Source organism: Ovis aries, chromosome 2 (assembly GCF_016772045.2).
Source record: "Ovis aries strain OAR_USU_Benz2616 breed Rambouillet chromosome 2, ARS-UI_Ramb_v3.0, whole genome shotgun sequence".
NCBI lineage: Eukaryota > Metazoa > Chordata > Mammalia > Artiodactyla > Bovidae > Ovis > Ovis aries.
This window is the reverse complement of record NC_056055.1, coordinates 226,628,663-226,652,251: the sequence shown is the minus strand read 5'-3', so window position 1 is coordinate 226,652,251 and position 23,589 is coordinate 226,628,663. Positions and strand designations below refer to the sequence as shown.

The following is a 23,589-nucleotide window of genomic DNA, read 5'->3' as shown; positions in this document are numbered from 1 at the left end:
CTAGCATTTAATTTTTGAAAGAGGTATGGATATTAATACATGTTTTTCTGAATGTTATTAATACTTTTTTAAAATTTCTGAGAATGAGACTAAAAGCTAATTGTTGACAGTAGCAGAATTAATGTCAGAATTTGCATAGACAATCATTAAACACCAGTGGTATTTCATTGAGAAATTATGTCATTATTGTGACATAACAACACATAAAGGAAAATGATTGGAAGTACAAGGAGAAATAGGTAACTCCATTGTTACAGAAAGCCCTCACATATGTACTGATATATGTACTCAATAAAAAAGGATACTAAAGATCTGAATTAACACAGCAAATTAAAATTGAAAGTTATACTGGGAACTTTGAACCAGAAATCAAAATACATAAATTGTTCTTGAGAAATAACTCTTTGCCACCCCGTGGACTGTAGCCCATCAGGTTCCTCCGTCCATGGGATTCTCCAGGCAAGAATACTGGAGTGGGTTGCCATTTCCTTCTCCAGGGGAATCTTCCCGACCCAGGGATTGAACCCAGGTCTCCTGCATTACGGGCAGACGCTTTAACCTCTGAGCCACCAGGGAAGCCTACCTTAGGAGGCTATATAACCTTATTACTAAAACTGAACTAGGAGAATACAAAAAAGATAAGGAAGCTATAGGTTATTCACAATAAATATACAAATCTTAAATAAAATATTATTAGCAGGTTATATTCAGCAGTGTTGAAATAATAATCCATCCTATCCAAGTAGGGTTTCTTCCTGGAATACAGATAAGGAGTTTGTCAACAGAGAGCTATTGAGATTTTATAATAATAATACAATTAACTGAGCAGACATGAGTTCAAGGAGAAAAATCAATGATGTCTATGGATGTACGCAAAGCATATGAGAAAAGTCAGTCCTGATTTCTTATTTCCAGATGGGATACTCTTGGCCACCTAAGAATAGAAAAAATGCCTTAATGGCATAAAGGTGTACGTAATGAGAGATCTAATAAGCAAGCAGTAATTAGTAGTAAACCTTAGACACCTTCCCCTTAAGGTTAGAAACAATTTATACCTGCCTTTACTCCTACTGTCCAGCCTTGTTCTGCAGGTCCTAATGAACACACTAAAAAAGAAAAAGGAATGAAATTTACAAATATCAAGAGCTGACAAAGTTTATAGACAGTATGATTGTCAAGTGTAATAATAACTGAGAAACTATTCTTTGAGGAGAATTTGGTTGAAAAATCTTTCTATAAATCAGACTTACTAATAGTAAGTCCCTTCTCTCTGCATGAGAACTAATTGGAAAATGACATGAGGAAAGGGGTATTTTAATAATCATAATCTTTCTGGGAATCATTCTAACACAGAAAGTACAAGACTTAAACCAAAAAGAGAAAAGAATATGGAAGGGTAAATGTACCTGAATGAGAAAGGTATGTGTTATAAAGGAATTTGGGTTTTTCTTTTTTTAAGTCATCTATAAATTCAGTGTCTCAATCCAAACCTGTAGATTTATTTTCTATGAAATTTGACAACTGATCCCAAAATTCATCTGGTCAAGGGAATGCACAAGAGTAGGCAAGGAGGGGCAGGGGTTTGGAGATGGGAAAGCCCAGTAAGAGGGAAAGGAATATGTCTTAATACCCAAACATAACTCGAAGTTAAAATTGTTTTTAACATGTGTGAACAAATAGCTCATTTGAACAAAACAGAAAGTCCAGAAACAGAGTAGTATTATACAGAAGTGTTTGGGATGTGATAAATTTGCCATTTCTAATAAATGGAATTGAAATAACTGCTAATTCATTTGTAGGAATGGAAAGAGAGTAGTTCCATATGTCATATCAAATGCAAAATCATAATCGAATTCCACTGATCTATTGAGATAATGGAGATTTATTTATTGATGAAGCATGAATTTCTACCTAAAAAGGCATTTCTGGTTCTTTGACTCTGGTTAAGCAATAATATAGGTAAATAAGTCACTTTTAGTATGTACATAATAATTAAAATTAACATTGTTTATTAAGAGCATGTATTTAATTTGCTAGGATTGATATTGATGTGTCTAAAGTATGTAGACATCCAGAGATCATTGGAAGCTAAGGAATGTGCATCATCACTAAAACTGGCAGGTCTCTCAGTCCTCACCTACCTGTAGTCCTCTGAAAAAGCCTAATGGTATTCCTCAGGATCTTGTTAAAGGACGATGACTTGCTCCAGATCAGTTACATAGTCTAAATAACACCATCTTTATGCCCATTCTTCCTGTGCTCCATTTGAGGGAAAAAAACAGCCTTATACAATAGTGAATCAAAATGATACATCCCACTGTGAAAACTTGAGCCATGCAGTACCTGTCGATGTATATTATACAGATGTACAATTCTCTTCCCGTCCCATTGACATAAAAAAGTATACAACGAATATACTGCTTTTCATGTTTAATACAAAAATTACCAAGTATTTAAATTTTTTTTCATTTGGTTATACAGGCAGTAAATATGGTTAACTTGGATTGTAAATCTTTGATAGTATACTTTGCTTATTTCTAGGGAAAAGTTGCTAAGCAAAGAGTAGTATGGATAAACTTGGGAGGAAGATTGTAGAGTATTTCTAAAGTTAGCATTTGTATGTTGGTTAACACTTTATTTTTACCTAAATATTAAAGTAAGCCCCTGCTAATCTCTGTTGGATGACATTCTTAGACTGGACTTTATATCCCTGCAGGAAAAAGCATAGCTTTTCAATGTTCTGTGACTTGAACCACCTTTTTCTCTAGTGTGTTCAAATAAGTGAGATTTTAGTGAAGTGTCATAACAAAGTTTTTTGTTGTGAATTATTTCTTAAGTGTAATTACCTCTCAACTACTGCCTGGTCAATTTTACTTACTAATTAACTAATTTAATCTTTCACACTGTTAATCTGGCTTGTTAAACTCTGTTAATCTGGTGAAATTTCAGGAAATTCAACAGGAGACAGATATCCCTGAAAGAGAACTTGTTAGAGCCCTGCAATCCCTCGCCTGTGGTAAACCAACACAGCGGGTCCTCACCAAGGAGCCCAAGTCAAAGGAGATAGAAAATGGTCACATATTTACAGTTAATGATCAGTTCACGTCCAAACTACACAGAGTCAAGATTCAAACAGGTATCTGAAATTATCTTTTTCTCTTAAAAATTACATACATATTTTTTCTTAGAAGTTCTTAACGTTGGATTTCTGTTTTTTAAAAAGTAACGTTTTTCTGTCTGCTGCATGATACATAGACTTAAGAGATAAAGTGACTTTTATCATTGTATGTTCCTGTCAAAATGCAGTTGAATCCAAGTTCAGTAAGCATTTGAAAAACTAATTCATAGTGTGAACAAGTATTATTTTCATATGGTTTTCAGCAAGTGAAATACAATTTTATGAATGTTTTCTTATTAAAAATTGCTTTTAACTGGTTAACAACTAGTCAATGAAGTCTGCTTTTAAAACTGATTTACAAATTTTTCAAAATTGTGAGTTATCTATTTAAAATTTAATCTTTAGATTCAGCTATTTATATTCTGATAAATATTTGTTAAATTTCAAAACTTTAAAAACCATATTATTTCTCTAACTTAAAAACAGAGATAACCCTGTTGTGAACAGTTTTTGGTTCAGCTTTTTTTAGGATGACAGTAAACGTCCTATCTATTGTATATTTAACAATGTAAGGTGTATATTTTCTATGTATTTAAGAAGGCAAAAAAGCACTTCACCTTTGCTGAATATTTAAACTCTTAGTGTAGCTTGCTACCTGGTTTTTAGATGAGCTTCCCAGTGATAATTTGTCCAGTACATCTAATATATCTGTGTAATAAAACCTGTGTTTATTAATCTAATAAAATCTGTGTAATTCATATCTGTGTATTTTAAAATAAGTGTTTAAAATGACTTCAATTTTCTGATTTTTATATATTAATAATAAAAGATAAAGTCTTAAAAATTTTTTTAATATTAAGTATACAGTTGATTGCCAGAATACACTGATTCAAGAACTTTGTATATACACTTTAGTTTTTCTTTTTGACTCTAAATAGGATATTTTTTTCACAGCAAAGTGGTATCTCTTTACAGCCATGACTACTTTGTTTATTCATTGGAACCCATATCATTGATCCATATCTTTGGGACACAGATGTATGTTAAAAAATAGAACAGTGCTAAAGGGTGGTTGTGGAATAAAGTATCTTTTTCACTAGTGTAAGACATAAGACTGCAGTTTTGGGCAGAGTTTTGGATTTCAGAAGTTACTTATATCTCAGATTTGGAGGATGTGTGGTGATACAGATCTGAATTACCTAGCCTCAGCCTGCTTAATCCTAAATTAATGTCTTTGTAATTCAAGATTATATCATGCCCAGCTAATATTGTCAGAAAGTATTATGATTATTTTAAAAAGTCATCTTCATAGATTTTTTATTTTTGGTGTTAAGTATGTAGTATATATGTATATAGTATTTTAGATTTCATTAAAAAAGAAATACAGTTAAATGTGATGAAAAATTTGACTAGATGACCTTTTTTAAAGTTTTCAGCTATCAAATTCCGTAAAGAAAAACGTGTTTCATTTTTGAAATGGTACTTAGAATCTATCTTGGCTCTTACTGATTTTTGTGGAAGTTAAAATTTTCTCTCTGGTGCTAAGTATATTCCTCCTGATACATAGAGATACTTAGGTACCCACTTACGCAGCAAATATCCTTGTTATGCTTCTCTTAAACACATTATGCCAGGCTCTGGGAGTGAACTCCGTCCTCACATTTTTAAAAACATAATCCACAGTCTTGGAGTATATTTATTTAGGTGACCAAATTTAGATGAAATAAGTGCGTTGTTAAAAAAAATTTTTCCCTCCACTGTTTTATCTGTTTTCACATCAGCAGAAAAAGTGAAAAATGCTGTAATAGACACTCAATTAAATTTTGCCACATTTGCTTAAGCACCTTTATTTCTACCTTCCCATTCCCCCTCTCCCTTCATATATGTTTTTTTTTTATAGTTCCTGCAGCATTTGGACTTAATTTGCAAACATCATAACATAATGTGCAAACATCGTAACACTTTTCCCTTAAATACTTGAGAATATACTTATCTCAGAATTAAGATTTTACCACAAAATTGTACTATATCAGACCCAGAAATTAATTTTTAATTAGAAATTCTAAACATCTATATGTATTACCCATATTTGCATGTCCACGGTTGTTTCATTTTCATAATCATATTTTTTGGGTCCAGGAGTCACTCAAGAGCTCCACATTACAGTGATTTTAATGTTTCTTTAGTTCTGTTTAAACCAGTGTCTCTATCTTTGTTTTTCTCCTTATGGTATGGAATTTTTGAAGAAAAGCATTTTTCTCCTTTAGTTGAGCATTTTAATCTAATTTTATTCTTTTTCTTGTTAATGTGTTGATTGATTTGGGAGAAGACCCTGAAAGTAGAATTCTTAACCAAGGAGTTCTAATTAGAAATAACTGAATGGGCACATGAGAATGATCTTCTGAATTGTAGTATGCTGTCTCATAGGTGTGCCCAAGCCTAAGTCAGCAATATTTTATGTGGTGCTTTGTAATATTTCAGTTTTTACTCCAGAAACTTCACATCTATCTATTATTGATAACCAAATAAACTGCATCAATTACCACTTTTCTTTCTCTGCTACTTCAATTAGAGCAAGGTTATAAGAGAAAGAACTTTTATATTTAAATCTTGAGAAGTTGGCTTGAAGACTGGGGAATAACAGAGTGAGACTACTCTGAAAGAGTGGAATGTAGTTTACATTGTTGTTCAGTTGCTCAGTCAGGTCTGACTCTTTGCGACCCCATGGACTGCAGCATGCTAGGCTTCCCTGTCCTTGGCTATCTCCTGGAGTTTGCTCAAACTCATGTTCATTGAATCAGTGATGCCATCCAACCATTCCACCCTCTGTTGCTCCCTTCTCCTCCTGCCCTCAGTCTTTCCTAGCATCAGGGTCTTTTCCAGTGAGTCAGATCGTCACATCAGGTGGCCAAAGTATTGGAACTTCAGCATCAGTCCCTCCAATAAAAATATTCAAGGTTGATTCCTTTAGGATTGACTGGTTTGATCTCCTTGCAGTCCAAGGGACTCTCAAGAGTCTTCTCCAACACCATAGTTAAAGCATCAATTCTTCAATGCTCAGCCTTTTTTATTGTCCAGCTCTCATATCTGTATGATTACTTGGAAGAACCATAGCTTTGACTATACGGACTTTTGTAGGCCAAGAATGTCTCTGCTTTTTAATGTGCTGTCTAGGTTTGTCATTGCTTTTATTCCAAGGAGCAAGTGTCATTTAATTTCATGTCTGTTGTCACCCTCCCCAGTGATTTTGGAGCCAAATTAGTGATATTGTGACATTTAGGAATTACTAACATAAATGACAAATTGTTGAATAATTGATGAGGTGTCCAAATGGAGTTTTGTTAAGAGACATTCTGGTGATACTTTAAAATTTTTTTATTTACCTAGCTAAATCTTGGCAATACATGCTCTTTTGTCCTCTTAAAGTCCCCACGTTTCTCCCATTTGATGTGGTTTTGGTGAGGCTTAACTTGAAGTCATATTGGTAAGATACTACTTAACATTTGGAAGTCGCAAGCAGTGAAAATTCTTCACTGATAATCTTACTGCTAACTATATGTGGCTACCATTTTTCTTCTAGGAAAGGAATCATTATAGTCTATAAAAATAAAATTGGTTTTATTATCTCTATAAAATTAAGCTTCTAATATTTAAAAAGAAAAATCCAGAATTAAATTTAATATTCAGTAAACTTTGAATTAGGTACTTTTTGTATGTTTATTTGAATAAAAGTATGTGTATAGTATATATTCAGAGGTTGAAATGGATTTTTTTAGGTTAAGGTTGCTTATAAATAATTTTTAATTGTGTGTGAAATTTGCATGATAATCACATGGTAAATGTCTTTATTTCTCTTGTAGTTGCTGCCAAGCAAGGTGAATCCGACCCAGAAAGGAAAGAAACAAGGCAGAAAGTAGACGACGACAGAAAACATGAGATAGAAGCTGCTATAGTGCGGATAATGAAATCTAGGAAGAAGATGCAGCACAATGTGTTAGTAGCAGAGGTGAGGACTCTTCCAGACAGCACTGATGTGGAAAAGGCAAAATCACTGTAACAGCTTAAACTTAGGAAAGTACTGTTGTATTTTAAAATACAGTCTTCAAATTTGAAAACTGTAGTCAATTAACACAGTATTAAAACCCTGGCACTTTCTTGACAGTTAAGCATAGCTGAGCATCAAATTGTGCACACCTTAAAAACAAACATGCTTGTAGTAAAGATGTAAGATCTTTGTGAAGCCATTCAAACAGTGAGGAAAGAGGTGATTAGGGTTGAATAAAGTATTGGGTGAAGATAGAGAACCAAATGAAGACAAATGGGAAGAGAAACTGACAGCATAGGAAATAAAAAAGAGGAGTGGAGTATGACTCTGAGGCCCCTAGCTTGATTGGCTAGATAGAGGTTGGTTTCTTTAACTGAAAAGGGAAAGGGTATGTACTGCTGTGTTCCACAGGTCAGTTAAAATCATTTTTATCAGTTGACTTTGTATTACATTGGCAAAGGAAGAGAATTATGGGTGAATGGTCAGTAATTTCAAAAATCATTTAAAAACCAAATCAAGTAAACATTTAATATGTGCTGGCAATTAGGTGACTGATTAGTTTTCCCATTTTCATTGGACTGGTAAGAGTGAACATTTGGTGGCAGTGCCTTGAGAAGTAAATGGAGCTAAAACCAAGTGAGTGGCTTGTCCTTTGGGATGCTGTCTTGTGGGCAAGGGCACGAAGAATAACACCTAGAGGATTATGTGTTGAGGTGAGGGCATCTGAACATTTTTTTTCTAGATGGGAACACCTTGTGTTGCATTTATAGTCTAAGGATAAAGAAAGGATGCTTAAAAACAAAAGGAAAGAACAGGGATGAGGGATAATTGATGTACTAAAGTCTAGAAAAAGAAAGGCAAGAGAATTGTGTAGAGAACGCACAGGCAGTTAATGTGTTAATGAATGCTACTGAGTACCTCTTCCTGAAGCCCAGGGCAGGAGGCAGGGGTGTTTCTAAAGAAAGGTGGATACATGCTTGGATAAACAGGTTAAGTGCAACATGGTGGGAGTTAGAGGAATTTCACATGAAAATGACTTCTTTTCTTACGTAAAACAGGATGTGAGGTTATGGTGCTTGGAAACTTGCTATACTATAAATTTGTGTTATCAGTCTGTACCAGAGTTTGGCAGCCTATTTTTAAATGGCATGAAAGCACCTATAGATAACAAATGAGGGTGGCTGTTCCAGGAAAAATTTACAACAGGCAGTGGGCTGCATTTGCCTGTAGGGTGCGATTTGTTGACTCCAGGTCTACACAAAAGGTATAAACACTACAACTTAGTAAAGAACTGAATATGGCTTTTGGGGTGTTGTAGAATAGGTGCTTATGAAATAGAACCAAAGGAATTGAAGGTACTGTTGCGACTGCAGATAAAGTGATCTTACATGAAAGAAGGAGGTAAGATCAGAAGGATTTAGATTCTCATCTCTTCTGGTTCTGTTTGCTGCTTACAACTTGTCATTTTTCCTCTCTGGCTTATTTTCCACTTTTGTAAAATGAGACAGCCAACTTTGCAGGGTTAAGAGTATCAAATAAATATATATAAAACTGACATATATAGAGAGTGTATAGTCAGGTTGCAGCTACTGTGCTGTAGTTAACTGTTTTATTATTACTAATGTAACAAGACCTAGAATCCTGACAGCTGTTGAAGAAAAGAATACTAACAGTAGCACTCAACTGTGGGACAATGCATTATTCTGCATCACATCTATTAACTCATTTAATATACACAACAACTTCATGAGGTTAATAATTTCCCAAGGACCCAGAACTAGTGAGAGAGCTGGAATTTGAATCTGAATTGGGATAGTAACTTAGAAGGCACTAGATTATAGCTTCAAAGTGGTTAAACTGTAGGGTGGTAATAAATTGATATGAATATATTCCAACTAATTCATCTGCTAATCCATTTGCTAATCCTCACATGAGGAGATATGTTCTAGCCAGCCACACAGGACGTTTTCAACAGTATCGTTTTTAATTTTCATAGTCAAATTACTGAAGTTTGATCTGAGTCTTAAAATGGTACATCATTTCATTTCAAAGATAATTGTGTGTTTATATGGAAATATTTTTTGTTTCCAATTTTCTGGTAGAAGTTAGTTTATTTTTTAACCTTCTCTTTTAGGTAACTCAGCAGTTGAAGGCTCGATTCTTACCAAGTCCAGTTGTTATTAAAAAACGTATTGAAGGACTTATTGAGAGAGAATATTTGGCACGAACACCTGAGGATCGCAAAGTATACACATATGTAGCATAAAATGCGTTCAGAAACTTGATTTATTATTGGACTGTACTCTTCGCATGGACTGGGAAGTTCTTTTAAATCATTAAATATTAAGACGACCATCTCTTCTATTAAATTACAGTACATGTTCTAGACCATTCAGATCAAGCCTTTACTCCCTTTGAGAGTTTTCAACATCAGTTGATTGAGCTTCAGGCTTTACAACGTTTATCCCTGTAGAGATCATCTTTACAGTTCCTCGGGAAAATGTGAATGTGCTGAGTTTTGTTTTCAATACTGTATGAAAACAGGAAAAAATAAAACAAAATTTAGAAAATACAGCTCATTAAAATAAAAATTGTTGGATTTCATTTCCCCAGGTCTTCAGTGTTCATGTAATTGTGTTTTTGTAGCGTTGCTTAGCACTTTGCACATTGTATAAGTTGGGTAACAATAATGGTAAAAGCAGTGACACGATTCCCAGTTATCTCGCTCTGCTTAAGGCATTTCTTTAGCTCGTCTTGTTTTAATTTAAAGGTTTGATTACATACAGAGACCCAAGCATAAAATTTGAGCATGCTTTATTCTACCACTTGCACTTACTAATCTAATAGCCTTATGACCAGGAACCTTTGTTTTGGGCTCAGTACACACCCTGATTTGATTTTTCCCTACTGTAATTTGAGATGTCCCAAATTCTTAACAATGATTAGGTTTTGTTCTGCATTATTTCTAGAGAAAGAAAATATTTTAGTATGTATAAATTGTACAATAATTTTTTGCTGTTGTATGCACTGCTAATAGTGGATTGTATAGGGCAGTGTTTATTTCACTTATTGTAGGCAAACACAAATGAGTTTAGTATACATATACTCACTAATTCAAGTATGTCAGAGCACAAAGTTGGCAGCTGGTTATATTTAATTCAGCCCCTCTGAAAAGCACATGTGGTCTACACTTTGTTTCTAAATATCTTAGGTTCCCCCTCTCAAATATATATATTTTGGTGAAGCTGGGATCCACTGTTAATTTTCTGCTTCAGAATGCATTCTAAAGATGCAATAAATATGATTACCTTAATATTTTTTAATAAGATCTTCAGTTCTTGCAGCTGCAATTTGGAAAGTGATTAAGCAATATTTTTCAAACCTGATGATTCTTGGATATTTAGCTCTTATAATCCAAAGAGTCATCATTTTATGTTTTCAAAGATGTGCTTTGTGCTGAAGATTCACGTCAGTTATCTTGTGCTTCCAACTTTCACCAATATTTTTTACCTGACTGATCTGCCAAGGATTATAGTTCGCTTTAACTTCAGAGTATTTTTATCTTCAATTTTATTTAATTTTGTTTCATTTTGTTTTCATAAGACAATGTTTCAGATATGTAATTGGGGCAAACCACTATAGATTTCTGTTGATAGAAAGATGAAATGTTACTAATAATGTCACCAACTGACCCTTGGTTGACTATGGTAAACTGTTGATACATTTATTAGAATGTATGTCTCAGAAGGTGATATCTGTTTAAATTTATGGTCAAGTTAAAACTGAATTCTAATATGGATTAAAAATTCCACATAAATATTTTTCCCCGTGCGTCTTGGGTTATAATTTTCCTTTCAGACTTGGAAATATGCTCTTATTGCATTTAATTTCGTCTCCATTTGTACTGTAGAAATACAGGCCTTATGCTCTTCTCAGTGCTTTCCAGTTTTGCATGATATACAAGTGAAAGCTACATATACAAGATACATATACAAGATACAAGTGAAAGCTATCATGAACATTATTCTCAGGATGCTTTGACCATACTTGAGCGGTAGTCAGTCAGGTGTAACATGGGAAGGTGAAAGGTTTCCCTTTCAGACTTCACACAATTGGAATTTCTATAATGATAGGGTGTTTATCTACAGGAAAATACTGGTATTGCACATTTCATTATTTTTTTTAATTGGTCTCAGTTTCCAATTAAATGATTTATATATATATATATAAAACTTTAGGGAATAGAATACTTACTGTCAAGTTAATATGAAAGATGTAAAAACTTCCGTTTGAAGTCTAAATGAGACATTAAAACAAAAATTTAGGTTGTGGTTGAATTATTAAAAATCAGTCAAGTTAAATTTGTATCATCGTCTCAAGTATGGATACACAAATCACACGTAGAATTCAGAGACACACTTGTTAGTTTTGGAGAACAGGTTTGATATCTATGCTTCTAAATGCTTATAAATACATTAAAACATTTCTGAATTGCAGTTGAGTTGAGCGATCAGCGAATGCAGCTGTTTTGCATTCAGTTGCATTTCAGTCAATTGCAGTTGAGTTGAATGGTCGGAAAATGATGCTGTACTGAAAAACAAAATTGGATCACCCAACATGTTTTAAATGTTTTAGTGCATTAGCTTTATTTTAGTTCATAAAGCTCATAGTGATACATTTTGACGTTGCTTTCTTTTCAGCAAGAGGTCATTCATGCTGTTCTTTGTTTTTTAATGTCTTAATCTCAAACAATGATTCTAACCATTCATTTAATCCTGTTGATGTGAATAGATTTTGGTGACTTACTTGAAGAATTTTAAGGAGGTTGGATACATAGTTTTTCAGTTGCAAAAATGATGTACTCTTTGTCCACTTGTTTAATTGTAATTCTCTGCTATCATTTTTGAATCCAGGACAGTGTTTATTTTGAATTGTTATATAGTTATATTATTTAAAGATTGAAAACTCATTGCAATTAGGGAACACACAGCCTCACGAAATAAACTTGTGGTTGTGATTGTATGGTTCTTATGTCAGTGAATTTTAAAAGGGGGCGGGAGAGGGATGCATGTCTTGCTAAAGGGTATATTAAAATCACCCGTGTAGCACTGTAAACATAGACAGGTACCACCACCACCCCCAAAGATGCTGGTGTACTCTCTTGGCAGAAATCTCATCATAGCAAAGCGCTGACGATGCTCCTCCCCCCAGAGTGTACATTGAGTAGCAGGAAAGGCTTAGGTGACAGGCAGTGACCTTACAATTATGTCTGCATCCCTAGGAGACTATTTTGCATGATCTCAGCCTTCTAAGTATTTAGTTCCCAGTTCTAGAAAACAATTGAATGTTCATGCCAAGTAATGTTGCTTTTGTTTACAGTTTTAAACATACTTTGAATAAGCATCACAAGGTTTCATCTTTGCCTGCCTTATAGCCTTGTTTATCACAGTGTCTGTCTACAATGCGGGAGACTCAGGTTCAATCCCCGGGTTGGGAAGATCCCCTGGAGAAGGAAATGGCGATCCACTCCAGTACTATTGCTTGGAAAATCCCATGGACAGAGGAGCCTGGTAGGCTACAGTCCATGGGGTTGCAAAGAGTTGGACACGAATGAGCGGCTTCACTTTCACTTTTCACTTTCACTTTCATCTCATGAGTGCTATTTTTGTCCAAGTCTAGGGAGGAGAGCAGTGAACGTACCACAGTTGTAGATCATGTATTCAATATGGTGCATATAGTCAGGCAATACGTATTTTGTGCACTATCAGTACGAATATTAAAACATTTCGGGTTAGCAAAATCGTTTAAATCATTTCTGTTCCCCAAAGCAGAAACAAATATGTAAGTGTTAAACAGTGATATAATACTTACCACCATGTGCCAGATGGTATTCTGAGTGCTTTGTGTATGTTGTTTAACTTAGTTGAAACATGGTCTCCATGAGATGAGAACTATTGATTATAACTAGTGTTGCCCAAGCTTAATACTACTCGTTCAGTCACTTAACTTGTCTTGTTCCTTTGCGATCCCATGGACTGCAGCACGCCGGGCTCCTCTGTTTTCCCCTGTCTCCTGGAGTTTGCTCAGATTCATGTCCATTGAGTTGGTGATCTAATCATTTCATCCTCTGCCTTTTCCTTTTGCCTTCAGTCTTTCCAGCATCAATGGAAAAAGGAGTTGGCTCTTCCATCAAGTGGCCAAAGTATTGGAATTTCAGCAACAGTCCTTCCAATGAATATTCAGAGTTGATTTCCTAGAAACTCAAGAGTCTGCTCCAGCACCACAGTTCAGAAGGATCAATTATTGGGCATTCAGCCTTCTTCATGGCCCAACTCTCTCACCCATACATGACTGCTGGAAAAACCATAGTTTTACTATATGGACCATTGCTGGCAAAGTGGTGTCTGTGCCTTTTTTATACGCTGTCTAGGTTTGTCATGTCTCTCCTTCCAAGGAGCAAGCATCGTTTTAAGTTCGTGGCTGCAGTCACCATCTGCAGTGATTATGGAGACCAAGAAAAGAAAATCTTTCTGCTTGTACTCTTTCCCCTTCTGTTTGCCATGAACCGATGGGACTAGATGCTGTAATTTTAGTTTTCTGAAATTTTTTTAATTTAAATTTATTTTAATTGGAGGCTAATTACTTTACAATATTGTATTGGTTTTGCCATACATCAATATGAATCTGCCACGGGTGTACAAGTGTTCCCCATCCTGAGACCCCCTTCCACCTCCCTCCCCATACCATCCCTCTGGGTCATCCCAGTGCACCAGCCCCAAGCTTTAAGCCAGCTCTTTTCACTTTCTTCTCTCACTTTGATCAAAAGGCTCTTTACTTCTGGGCTTTCTGTCATTAGGGTGGTGGCATCTGCATGTCTAAGGTTATTGATATTTCTCCTGGCAGTCTTAATAGCAGCTTTAGCTTCATCTGGCCTGGCATTTTGGATGATGTATACTCTGCATATAAGTTGAATAAGCAGAGTGACGATATACAGCCACCTTGTACTTCCCCAGTTTTGAACCAGTCTGTGTTTCCATGTTTGATTCTAATGTTGCATTTTGACCTGCATACAGGTTTTTCAGGAGACAGGTAAGGTAATCTGGTATTCCCATCTCTTAAGAATTTTCCAGTTTGCTGTGATCCACACAAAGGCTTTAGCATAGTCAATGAAGTAGATGTTTTCCTGGAATTCCTTTGCTCTCTGTGTGATCCAGTGAATGTTGCCAATTTGATCTGCTCCTCTGCCCCTTTGCAACCCAGCTAGTACATCTGGAAGTTACTGATTCATGCACTGCTGAAGTCTAGCTTGAGGGATTTTGAGCATACCTTGGTACCATGTGAAATGAACACAATTAATTGTACAGTAGTTAGAACATTCTTTGGCATTGGAATGAAAACTATCCCTTTCCTGTCCTCTGGCCACTGCTGAGTTTTCAAAATTTGCTGACATTGAGTACAGCATGTTAGCATCATTTTAAATAGCTCAGCTGTCACCTCCACTAGCTTTGTTCACGGTAATGCTTCCTAAGGCCCACTTGACTTCACACTCCAGGGTGTCTGGCTGTAGGTGAGTGACCACACCATCATGTTTATCTAGGTCTTTTAAGATCTTTCTTGTATAGTTGTTGTTCTGTTAGGTCTTCACTGTTTCTGTCCTTTATTGTGCTCATCATTGTATGAAGTATTCCCTCAATATCTCCAATTTTCTTGAAAAGATCTTGTCTTTGCGACTCTATTTTTTTCTTTATTTCTTTGCAATGTTCAATTAAGGCCTTCTTAACTTGCTATTCTGTGACACTACATTGAATAGAGTGTACGTGAAGTCGCTCAGTCGTGTCCGACTGCGACTCCATGGACTGTAGCCTACCAGGCTCCTCTGTCCATGGGATTTTCCAGGCAGTAGTACTGGAGTGGATTGCTATTTCCTTCTCCAAGGAATCTTCCCAACCCAGGGATTGAACCTGAGTCTTCCACATCGTAGACAGATGCTTTACTGTCTGCGGTCTCAGCCAAAAGGCCGAGAAGCCTTTTTCTCTTGCCTTTCGCTTCTCAGCTATTTGTAAGTCCTCCTGAGACAATCACTTTGAATTCTTGCATTTATTTTTCTTTGGGATGGTTTTGGTCATTGCCTATTGTACAATATTTTGAACTTCCGTCCATAGTTCAGGCACTCTTAGATTTAATCCCTTGAATCTACCCATCACCTCAACTTTATAGTCATAAGGGATTTGACATAGGTCATATCTAAGTGGCCTAGTGACTTTCCCTACTTGCTTCAATTTAAGCCTGAATTTTGCAGTAAGAAGCTCATGATCTGAGCCATAGTTAGCTCCATGTCCTGTTTTTGCTGACTATAGCCCTTTTCCCATCTTTGGCTGCAAAGAACATAACCTGATTTTGTTACTGATCATCTGATGATGTCCATGTATAGAGTCGTCTCAGGTTATTGGAAAAGTGTTCTTAATGAAGACTCAGCATGTCGTCTTGACAAAACTGTTAGCCTTTGCCCTGCTTCATTTAGTACTCAAAGGTCAAACTAGGTTGTTTGGGTATCTGTTGACTTCTTACTTTTCCATTCCAGTCACCTATGATAAGGACATTTTGTGTGTGTGCGTGCGTGCGTGTGTTCTAGTTCTTCAACTGCTTAACTTCAGCTTCTTTGTCATCAGTGGTTGGGGCATAGACTTGGATAACTGTGATGTTGAATGGTTTGCCTTGGAAATGAACCAAGGTCATTCTGTCGTTTCTGAGGTTGCACCCACATACTCCATTTTGGACTCTTGTTGACTATGAGGGCTACTCCGTTTCTTGGGATTCTCGCCTGCAGTAGTAGATACAGTGGTTCAGTCCAGTTCAATTCAGTCGCTCAGTCGTGTCCGACTCTTTGTGACCCCATGAATTGCAGCACGCCAGGCCTCCCTGTCCACACCATCTCCTGGAGTTCACTCAGACACATCCATCAAGTCCATGATGCCATCCAGCTATCTCATCCTGGGTCATCCCCTTCTCCTGCCCCCAATCCCTCCCAGCATCAGAGTCTTTTCCAATCAGTCAACTCTGCATGAGGTGGCCAAAGTACTGGAGCTTCAGCTTTAGCATCATTCCTTCCAAAGAAATCCCAGGGCTGATCTTCAGAATGGACTGGTTTGATCTTGCAGTCCAAGGGACTCTCAAGAGCCTTCTCCAACACCACAGTTCAAAAGCATCAATTCTTTGGCGCTCAACCTTCTTCACAGTCCAACTCTCACATCCATTCGTGACCACTGGAAAAACCATAGCCTTGACTAGACAGACCTTAGTTGGCAAAGTAATGTCTCTGCTTTTGAATATACTATCTAGGTTGGTCATAACTTTCCTTCCAAGGAGTAAGCGTCTTTTAATTTCATGGCTGCAATCACCATATGCAGTGATTTTGGAGCCCCAAAAAATAGTCTGACACTGTTTCCACTGTTTCCCCATCTATTTCCCATGAAGTGATGGGACCGGATGCCATGATCTTCGTTTTCTGAATGTTGCGCTTTAAGCCAACTTTTTCGCTCTCCTCTTTCACTTTCATCAAGAGACTTTTTAGCTCCTCTTCACTTCCTGCCATAAGGGTGGTGTCATGTGCATATCTGAGGTTATTGATATTTCTCCCAGCAATCTTGATTCCAGCTTGTGTTTCTTTCAGCCCAGCGTTTCTCATGATGTACTCTGCATAGAAGTTAAATAAGCGGGGTGACAATATACAGCCTTGACGTACTCCTTTTCCTATTTGGAACCAGTCTGTTGTTCCATGTCCAGTTCTAACTGTTGCTTCCTGACCTGCATACAGATTTCTCAAGAAGCAGGTCAGGTGGTCTGGTATTCCCATATATCTCAGAATTTTCCACAGTTTCTTGCAATCCACACAGTCAAAGTCTTTGGCATAGTCAAGAAAGCAGAAATAGATGTTTTTCTGGAACTCTCTCGCTTTTTCCATGATCCAGCGGATGTTGGCAATTTGATTTCTGGTTCCTCTGCATTTTCTAAAACCAGCTTGAACATCAGGGAGTTCACGGTTCACATATTGCTGAAGCCTGGCTTGGAGAATTTTGAGCATTACTTTACTAGCATGTGAGATGAGTGCAATTGTGCGGTAGTTTGAGCATTCTTTTGCATTGCCTTTCTTTGGGATTGGAAGAAGAGAGAAGAAAGCCTTCTTCAGCGATCAATGCAAAGAAATAGAGGAAAACAACAGAATGGGAAAGACTAGAGATTTCTTCAAGAAAATTAGAGATACCAAGGGGACATCTCATGCAAGGATGGGCTCGATAAAGGACAGAAATGGTATGGACCTAACAGAAGCAGAAGATGTTAAGAAGAGGTGGCAAGAATACATGGAAGAACTGTACAAAAAGATCTTCACAATCCAGATAATCATGATGATGTGATCACTAATCTAGAGCCAGACATCTTGGAGAGTGAAGTCAAGTGGGCCTTAGAAAGCATCACTATGAACAAAGCTAGTGGAGGTGATGGAATTCCAATTGAGCTATTTCAAATCCTGAAAGATGATGCTGTGAAAGTGCTGCACTCAATATGCCAGCAAATGTGGAAAACTCAGCAGTGGCCATGGGACTGGAAAAGGTCATTTTTCATTCCAATCGCAAAGAAAGATACAGTGGTTATCTAAATTAAATTGGCTCATTCCTGTCCATATTAGTTCACTGATTCCTAAGATGTTGGTGTTCACTCTTACCATCACCTGCTTGACAACGTCCAATTTACCTTGATTCATGGACCTAATATTCCAGATTCCTATGCAATATTATTTTTTGCAGCATTGGACTTTACTTTCACTATCAGACACATTCACAACTGAGAGTCATTTCTGCTTTGGCCCAGCTACTTCATTCTTTCTGGAGCTACAACTAATTGCCCTGCATTTTTCCCCAGTTGGAGAAGGAAATGCCAGCCCACTCCAGTATTCTTGCCTGGAGAACTGCATGGACAGAGGAGCCTGGCAGGCTACAGTCCACAGGGTCAAAAGAGTTGGACACGACTTAGCGACTAAACCACCACCTTTCCCAATAGCATGTCAGATACCTTCCGACCTGGGGGGGGCTCACCTTCCAGTGTCATATCTTTTTACTTTTTCATACTTCCATGGGGTTCTCACGGCAAAAATACTGGAGTGGTTTGCCATTTCCTCCTCCAGTGGACCATGATTTGTCAGAACTCTTCACTATGACTGGTCTGTCTTGAGTGGCCCTGCACAGCATGGCTCATAGCTTCATGAGTTACACCGGCCCCTTCACCAGGACAAGGCTGTTACCCATGAAGGGAAAGTGAAGGTTACTACTAGGAAATGGCAGAGCCTAGAATTGGGTCTGGGTTTGATCCTATGTCTGGCTCCTAGCTTATCTTCCATATTGCAAATTGACATTTTCTACTTAAAAATTTATCATTTATTTTGTACCTCATTCACATGAAAAAGATGTTATGGAAAGCTAAAGGCAATATAAAAGCATGGAACTTAAAGACTTTAGTTGATGGAGTCAGAAATGGCAACCCACTCTGTATTCTTGGCTGGAAAAAATCCCATGGGCAGAGAAGCCAGCAGGCTACAGTCCATGGGGTCACAAAGAGATAGACTGAGCGACTGAACATTATTTGTTGATCACAGTTTTTAGTAGGAAGGGTATATAGGGAAGGTAATGGCTACTATTCTGGAGTCTCAGTGAATTTCTTATATATTTCAGTGGGCAACACGGATAGATGCTTTATTTAAAATTAAATCTTGGATTTAAAGAAACATTTTACTTTTTGTATGCCTGTCCTGTACCAAATCATTTAGCCAGAAGTAAAAGGAGACCCAAGAATTAATAAGTAATAATGGAAATGAAGCTAACTTGTGGAAACATGAGTAGTTACAACAACTTAAAACCCCATTCATTTAATAATTTTAGATATAGCCAGTTTGTTTGTGAATGAGTGACTTGATCCTCAGTATTGGGGTCTAAAGTGAACCTCCACTAAGCCACACCAAAATAACTCTGTATGTGAAGAGCTCAGAGTAATCTTACTTTTTAGTCACAGTGAAATTGTCAAATTTCAATATTCAGGTAAAGTACAATTCAAATAATACATAAAACTAAGAATTTTTACAGTGTGGGAAAATTAAAATTTTAAGCCTTAAAATTCTTTCTGTAGTTGTGATTCTTGAGGAAATGCCTCAGCATCGTGTCTGGCATGTCGTGGGTGTAGGCACTCAGTAAATCTCAGATGAATGTGCACAATAATCACGAAATGATTTGAAAGAAAGTCTTAGAAAAATTGAGCTTTATAAAATTCATACTAGAGATATGACAATATGGTATAAGGGTTATATATATATATTCTACTTTTATAAATGAAATCACTTGACCTTTGATTTTTAACTAGGTACAAAGTGGGAAATGCAGATCAACTGCTGGGTTGCTCCAGATGGTATTAAATACTTATTTTTGCCCTCTTGACTCAACGTCCTATGGAAAAAAACTCAGACTAGTGATCTAAAAACTCATGAGCCCACTTAGAGCTAATGAGGTGCAGGAATTTAGGCCCAAGTTTCTGAGTCCAAAACCCGTGCTTCCAGCGAATGTTCATGGGTCCTCAGTTGTTTCGGCAGGCAGTGGACAGAACATGGATCTGGATCTGAAAGGTGATTTTTTTGGTGAGTATTTTGGTGAAAGTTTGTGTTGACTTCTGAAAGTGTTCTGTGGAGAATTTGATGTTGTGAAACTCTATAGATCCTGCACAAGAGAAAAATTGGTGATTATCAACTGTGCATATCACTGTATCTGGTATATGTAACTTATTTTTGTCTATAAGTTTATAGAACCGATGTAAGGTATCCATATCTGTAGAATTAATCTTTTATTTCCTGCCTGATGCGATATCCTCTGAATTAAAAAAGATAGCCACTGGACTGATTTTATTTTATTTAATGGAATAGAATTGTAAGTGGAAAGAGAAAACTTACCTAAAGGGCATGGAATTGAATGAGGAATAGGACTGCATTTTGTTGCAGTGTAGCTCTAGCAGTCAGCAGCCAGTGTATGTCACTAGAGATTGTCAAGAGCTTATTGCAACTTCTACATCGGAGAAGGCCCTTAAGAAAGTCTATAAATACTACGTTTATAGTATCACTTAAAAAAAAAAATTCCCCCTTAGGCATTTTCCAGTACTCCTAAGAAGAGCATTCTTACTATTCTTTGACCGAAATTAGTATTATTGAAATTTGTATTAAGGCATCTAATTCACCAAACTGACTTGAGCTAATTAAAAATTAATTCAATCCATTCTCAGAAGAGGGAAAGGTTGCAGAAGCTTTTAAAAGCGGTTCCCGAAGAGGAATGACAACTGCTTCACTGTTTTAAAGCCTGACTGCTCACCGTAGTTTCTTAAGGGAGCTTTAAACAAAACAAAAACAACGCCTCTTGTAGATTATGATTTGGTAGGCCTGAGGTGATTCTTCAATGCAGCTAAATTTGGGAATCATTGCTTTAGATTACATGTGTTACAATAAAGCATATAATGTCCCAGTTTTACTAATTGGAGAAAACATTCCCTTGACAATGTTATGCAAATTATGAGATGTTCGTACACATCTTTCATGCATTTATTGAGCCTCAGCTGATTACGGCAACTTGTTGGTCAAGTCAAGACATTTGATTGCCAAGTGAGCCAGTTCATTTCAAGCTACGCATGCTCACAGATCACAATATTAATTGCAACGAATCAGTGAATCCTCATAATTGCAGGGGGGAAACATCGGGATGCATCAGTAATAGTGTCATAGTCAAAGGGAAGGCTGTGGTCTTAAAAATTTTTTTTTAATTAGGCCTTTCTGCTGGGAGAAATTAAATTTAGAAACCAGGTGTTCAAAGCCCAATGACCTCTGTCCCATTAGTATGAGTTTAGATAGCAACTTAAAAGAGTGATTCTAAGAAAAAAGTCAATGCCTACTGAACCTATCTGAATTTTTTTCTCCCATAAAGATTGATTGGTTGTGAATCAGTTTACTGAGATCTGGGTGACAAAGAATTGGTACATTTATGTTGTCAGCCTTGTAAAATCACATGCGAGGGTTAACCAGTCTGGCTATCATCAGCATAACCTCAATGGTGCCAAGTATTTCTAGGGAGAGTTACTCTTTGGTTTGAGGAGCATCCACTTAGTCTGATTGAGGTGCCTCCCTTAAGGCCACAGGAATTGCTCCTTCAAGCCCAGCATGGGTACACAGCCTGTTAATGTTTATTAATATTTATACTGTTTACTTCTCCACTGGCCTCAACTGTGAATCCAGTGGTAGAACAGGGTGCCAAATGGCATTATTTCTCCTGAGGGAGATTTTCCCCTCTGTAGCTTCACTTAGGGGAGAAGGCAATGGCACCCCACTCCAGTACTCTTGCCTGGAAAATCCCATGGGTGGAGGAGCCTGGTGGGCTGCAGTCCATGGGGTCGCGAAGAGTTGAACACAACTGAGCGACTTCACTTTCACTTTCACTTTCCTGCATTGGAGAAGGAAATGGCAACCCACTCCAGTGCTCTTGCCTGGAGAGTCCCAGGGACGGGAAGCCTAGTGGGCTGCCATCTATGGGGTCGCACAGCGTCGGACACAGCTGAAGTGACTTAGCAGCAGCAGCAGCGGCTTCACTTAGAGTATTTGGAGCTTGAATTTATCAAAGACATGCTCGCTGTCACTATAATACCTCATAGCATGATACCTGCCACTTAGTTCTCAAATTCTAACTTCATTCCACCCCTTAATAGCAGCGTTCACTTATGAGGCAATGGGCTTCCCAGGTGGCGCTAGTGGTAAAGAATCCGTCTGCCAATTCAGGAAATGCAGGAGACTCGGGTTCAGTCCCTGGGTCGGGAAGATCCCCTGGAGGAGGGTATGGCAACCCACTACAGTATTCTTGCCTGAGAATCCCATGGACAGAGGAGCCTAGCTGGCCACACTCCATGGGGTCACAAAGAGTCAGACATGACTAAGTGACTGACAGACACACACAACTTCCTTCTTTGGTTAAAAAAAAAAAAAGTACATACTAGAAAAGCAAAAACATAAAAATATGTCTACATATATACAAAAATGCTGCATCAATCCCAAACAGCCAAAGATTTACCAGATTTGTATTCTTTTCATAATTTCTGGTGTCAGTTTTCTGTAACTGTGTTACACTCATGTCTAAACCTTTCTGAGAAGTGAGTGTATACATAATCTGACCTGTCTCTGATGATTCTGGGTCAATGGACAGCTGTAGTAAAGTTTTGTGCCTTTTGTCTGGGGCTTTTTTATGGCCTCCCTCCAACTCTGGCTGAATCTGCCTGCAAGTTGCTTCCTTGTTCAGTGGGCTTGCCTGTTAACAGCTTCCATGCTTCTCCTGTGCTAAAGATGGGGAAAAAAATAACTGCAGTGGCACAGTTGCTGTTCAGAAGGAAATGAGGCTAAGACACTAGGAGGGAAGGAATCAAGAGCCTGGCTTTGCTAGAGTTTGCCAGGCAATTTGGGTTTGGACTCCTGTTGGTTCAGACGGTAAAGAATCTGCCTGCAGTGCAGGAGACCTGAGTTCGATCCCCGGGTCGGGAAGATCCCCTGGAGAAGGGAATGGCAACCCACTCCAGTGTTCTTGCCTGGAGAATCCCTATGGACAGAGGAGCCTACCGGGGTACAGTCCATGGGGTCACAAAGAGTTGGACACGACTGAGTGACCTAACACTTTCGCTTCTAAAGTGAGGAAATCGAACCTCCGTAATGTGTATGTGTGCCTGTGCTCACTCAATCGTTTCTGACTCTGTGAGCCCATGGACTGTAGCCCTCCAGGCTCCTCTGTCCATGGAATTCCCCAGGCAAGAACACTGGAGTGGGTTGCCATTTCCTACCCCAGGGCATCTTCCCGACCCAGGGATCCCTATCTCCTGCGTTGCAGGTGTCCCAGATGGTGCAGGAGTAAAGAATTTTCTGCCATAATAATGGTGTGTAATTGCATAATATGAAATTGCCTCTGTATAGACTTCTAATTCTTTAAAAGTTTGTCAGTCCAGGTTTACTAAAACAAAACAAAACAAAAAAACCTTTAAAAAGTAGTGAAGGAGTTAAAAGGGGTCCGTGGAGGATAGGGTAACAATAGCAAATCTCAGAGATTCACTATTGAATTTATTCAAGACAGGGTATATGCAGACAATTTATAAGATGTGCATATTTTCAGAAGTTCCCAATATTCGCAGTGAGAACTCCCCTTCATCCACAGGTGGAATTTGGTACTGCTGTTAGATGAACATTCTCAATGTGTTACCTAGTTTGTATATCATGTAACTTACTAAATTTAAGAATGTCAATGTAATGAAATATATTTAAATTGAATAATGTTTTGCTCAGAATTAATTTTTTTATATTATGTGTCTATACATAGTG

At 37.5% G+C, this 23,589-nt stretch overlaps 1 protein-coding gene across 3 annotated transcripts in view; it reads left to right on the top strand.

Moving 5' to 3' along the window:
• CUL3 (cullin 3) overlaps positions 1-12,185 on the top strand; it is a 107,437-nt gene extending 95,252 nt beyond the window's left edge. For all 3 annotated transcript variants that reach the window (XM_042244311.2, XM_015093555.4, XM_027965243.3), the window contains 3 exons: positions 2,950-3,136; positions 6,979-7,124; positions 9,298-12,185. In XM_042244311.2, coding sequence (XP_042100245.1) covers positions 2,950-3,136; positions 6,979-7,124; positions 9,298-9,429 — 465 coding nt within the window. In that variant the 3' untranslated portion in view covers positions 9,430-12,185. The remainder of the gene's footprint in view (positions 1-2,949; positions 3,137-6,978; positions 7,125-9,297) is intronic.
• Positions 12,186-23,589: the final 11,404 nt, after the last annotated feature.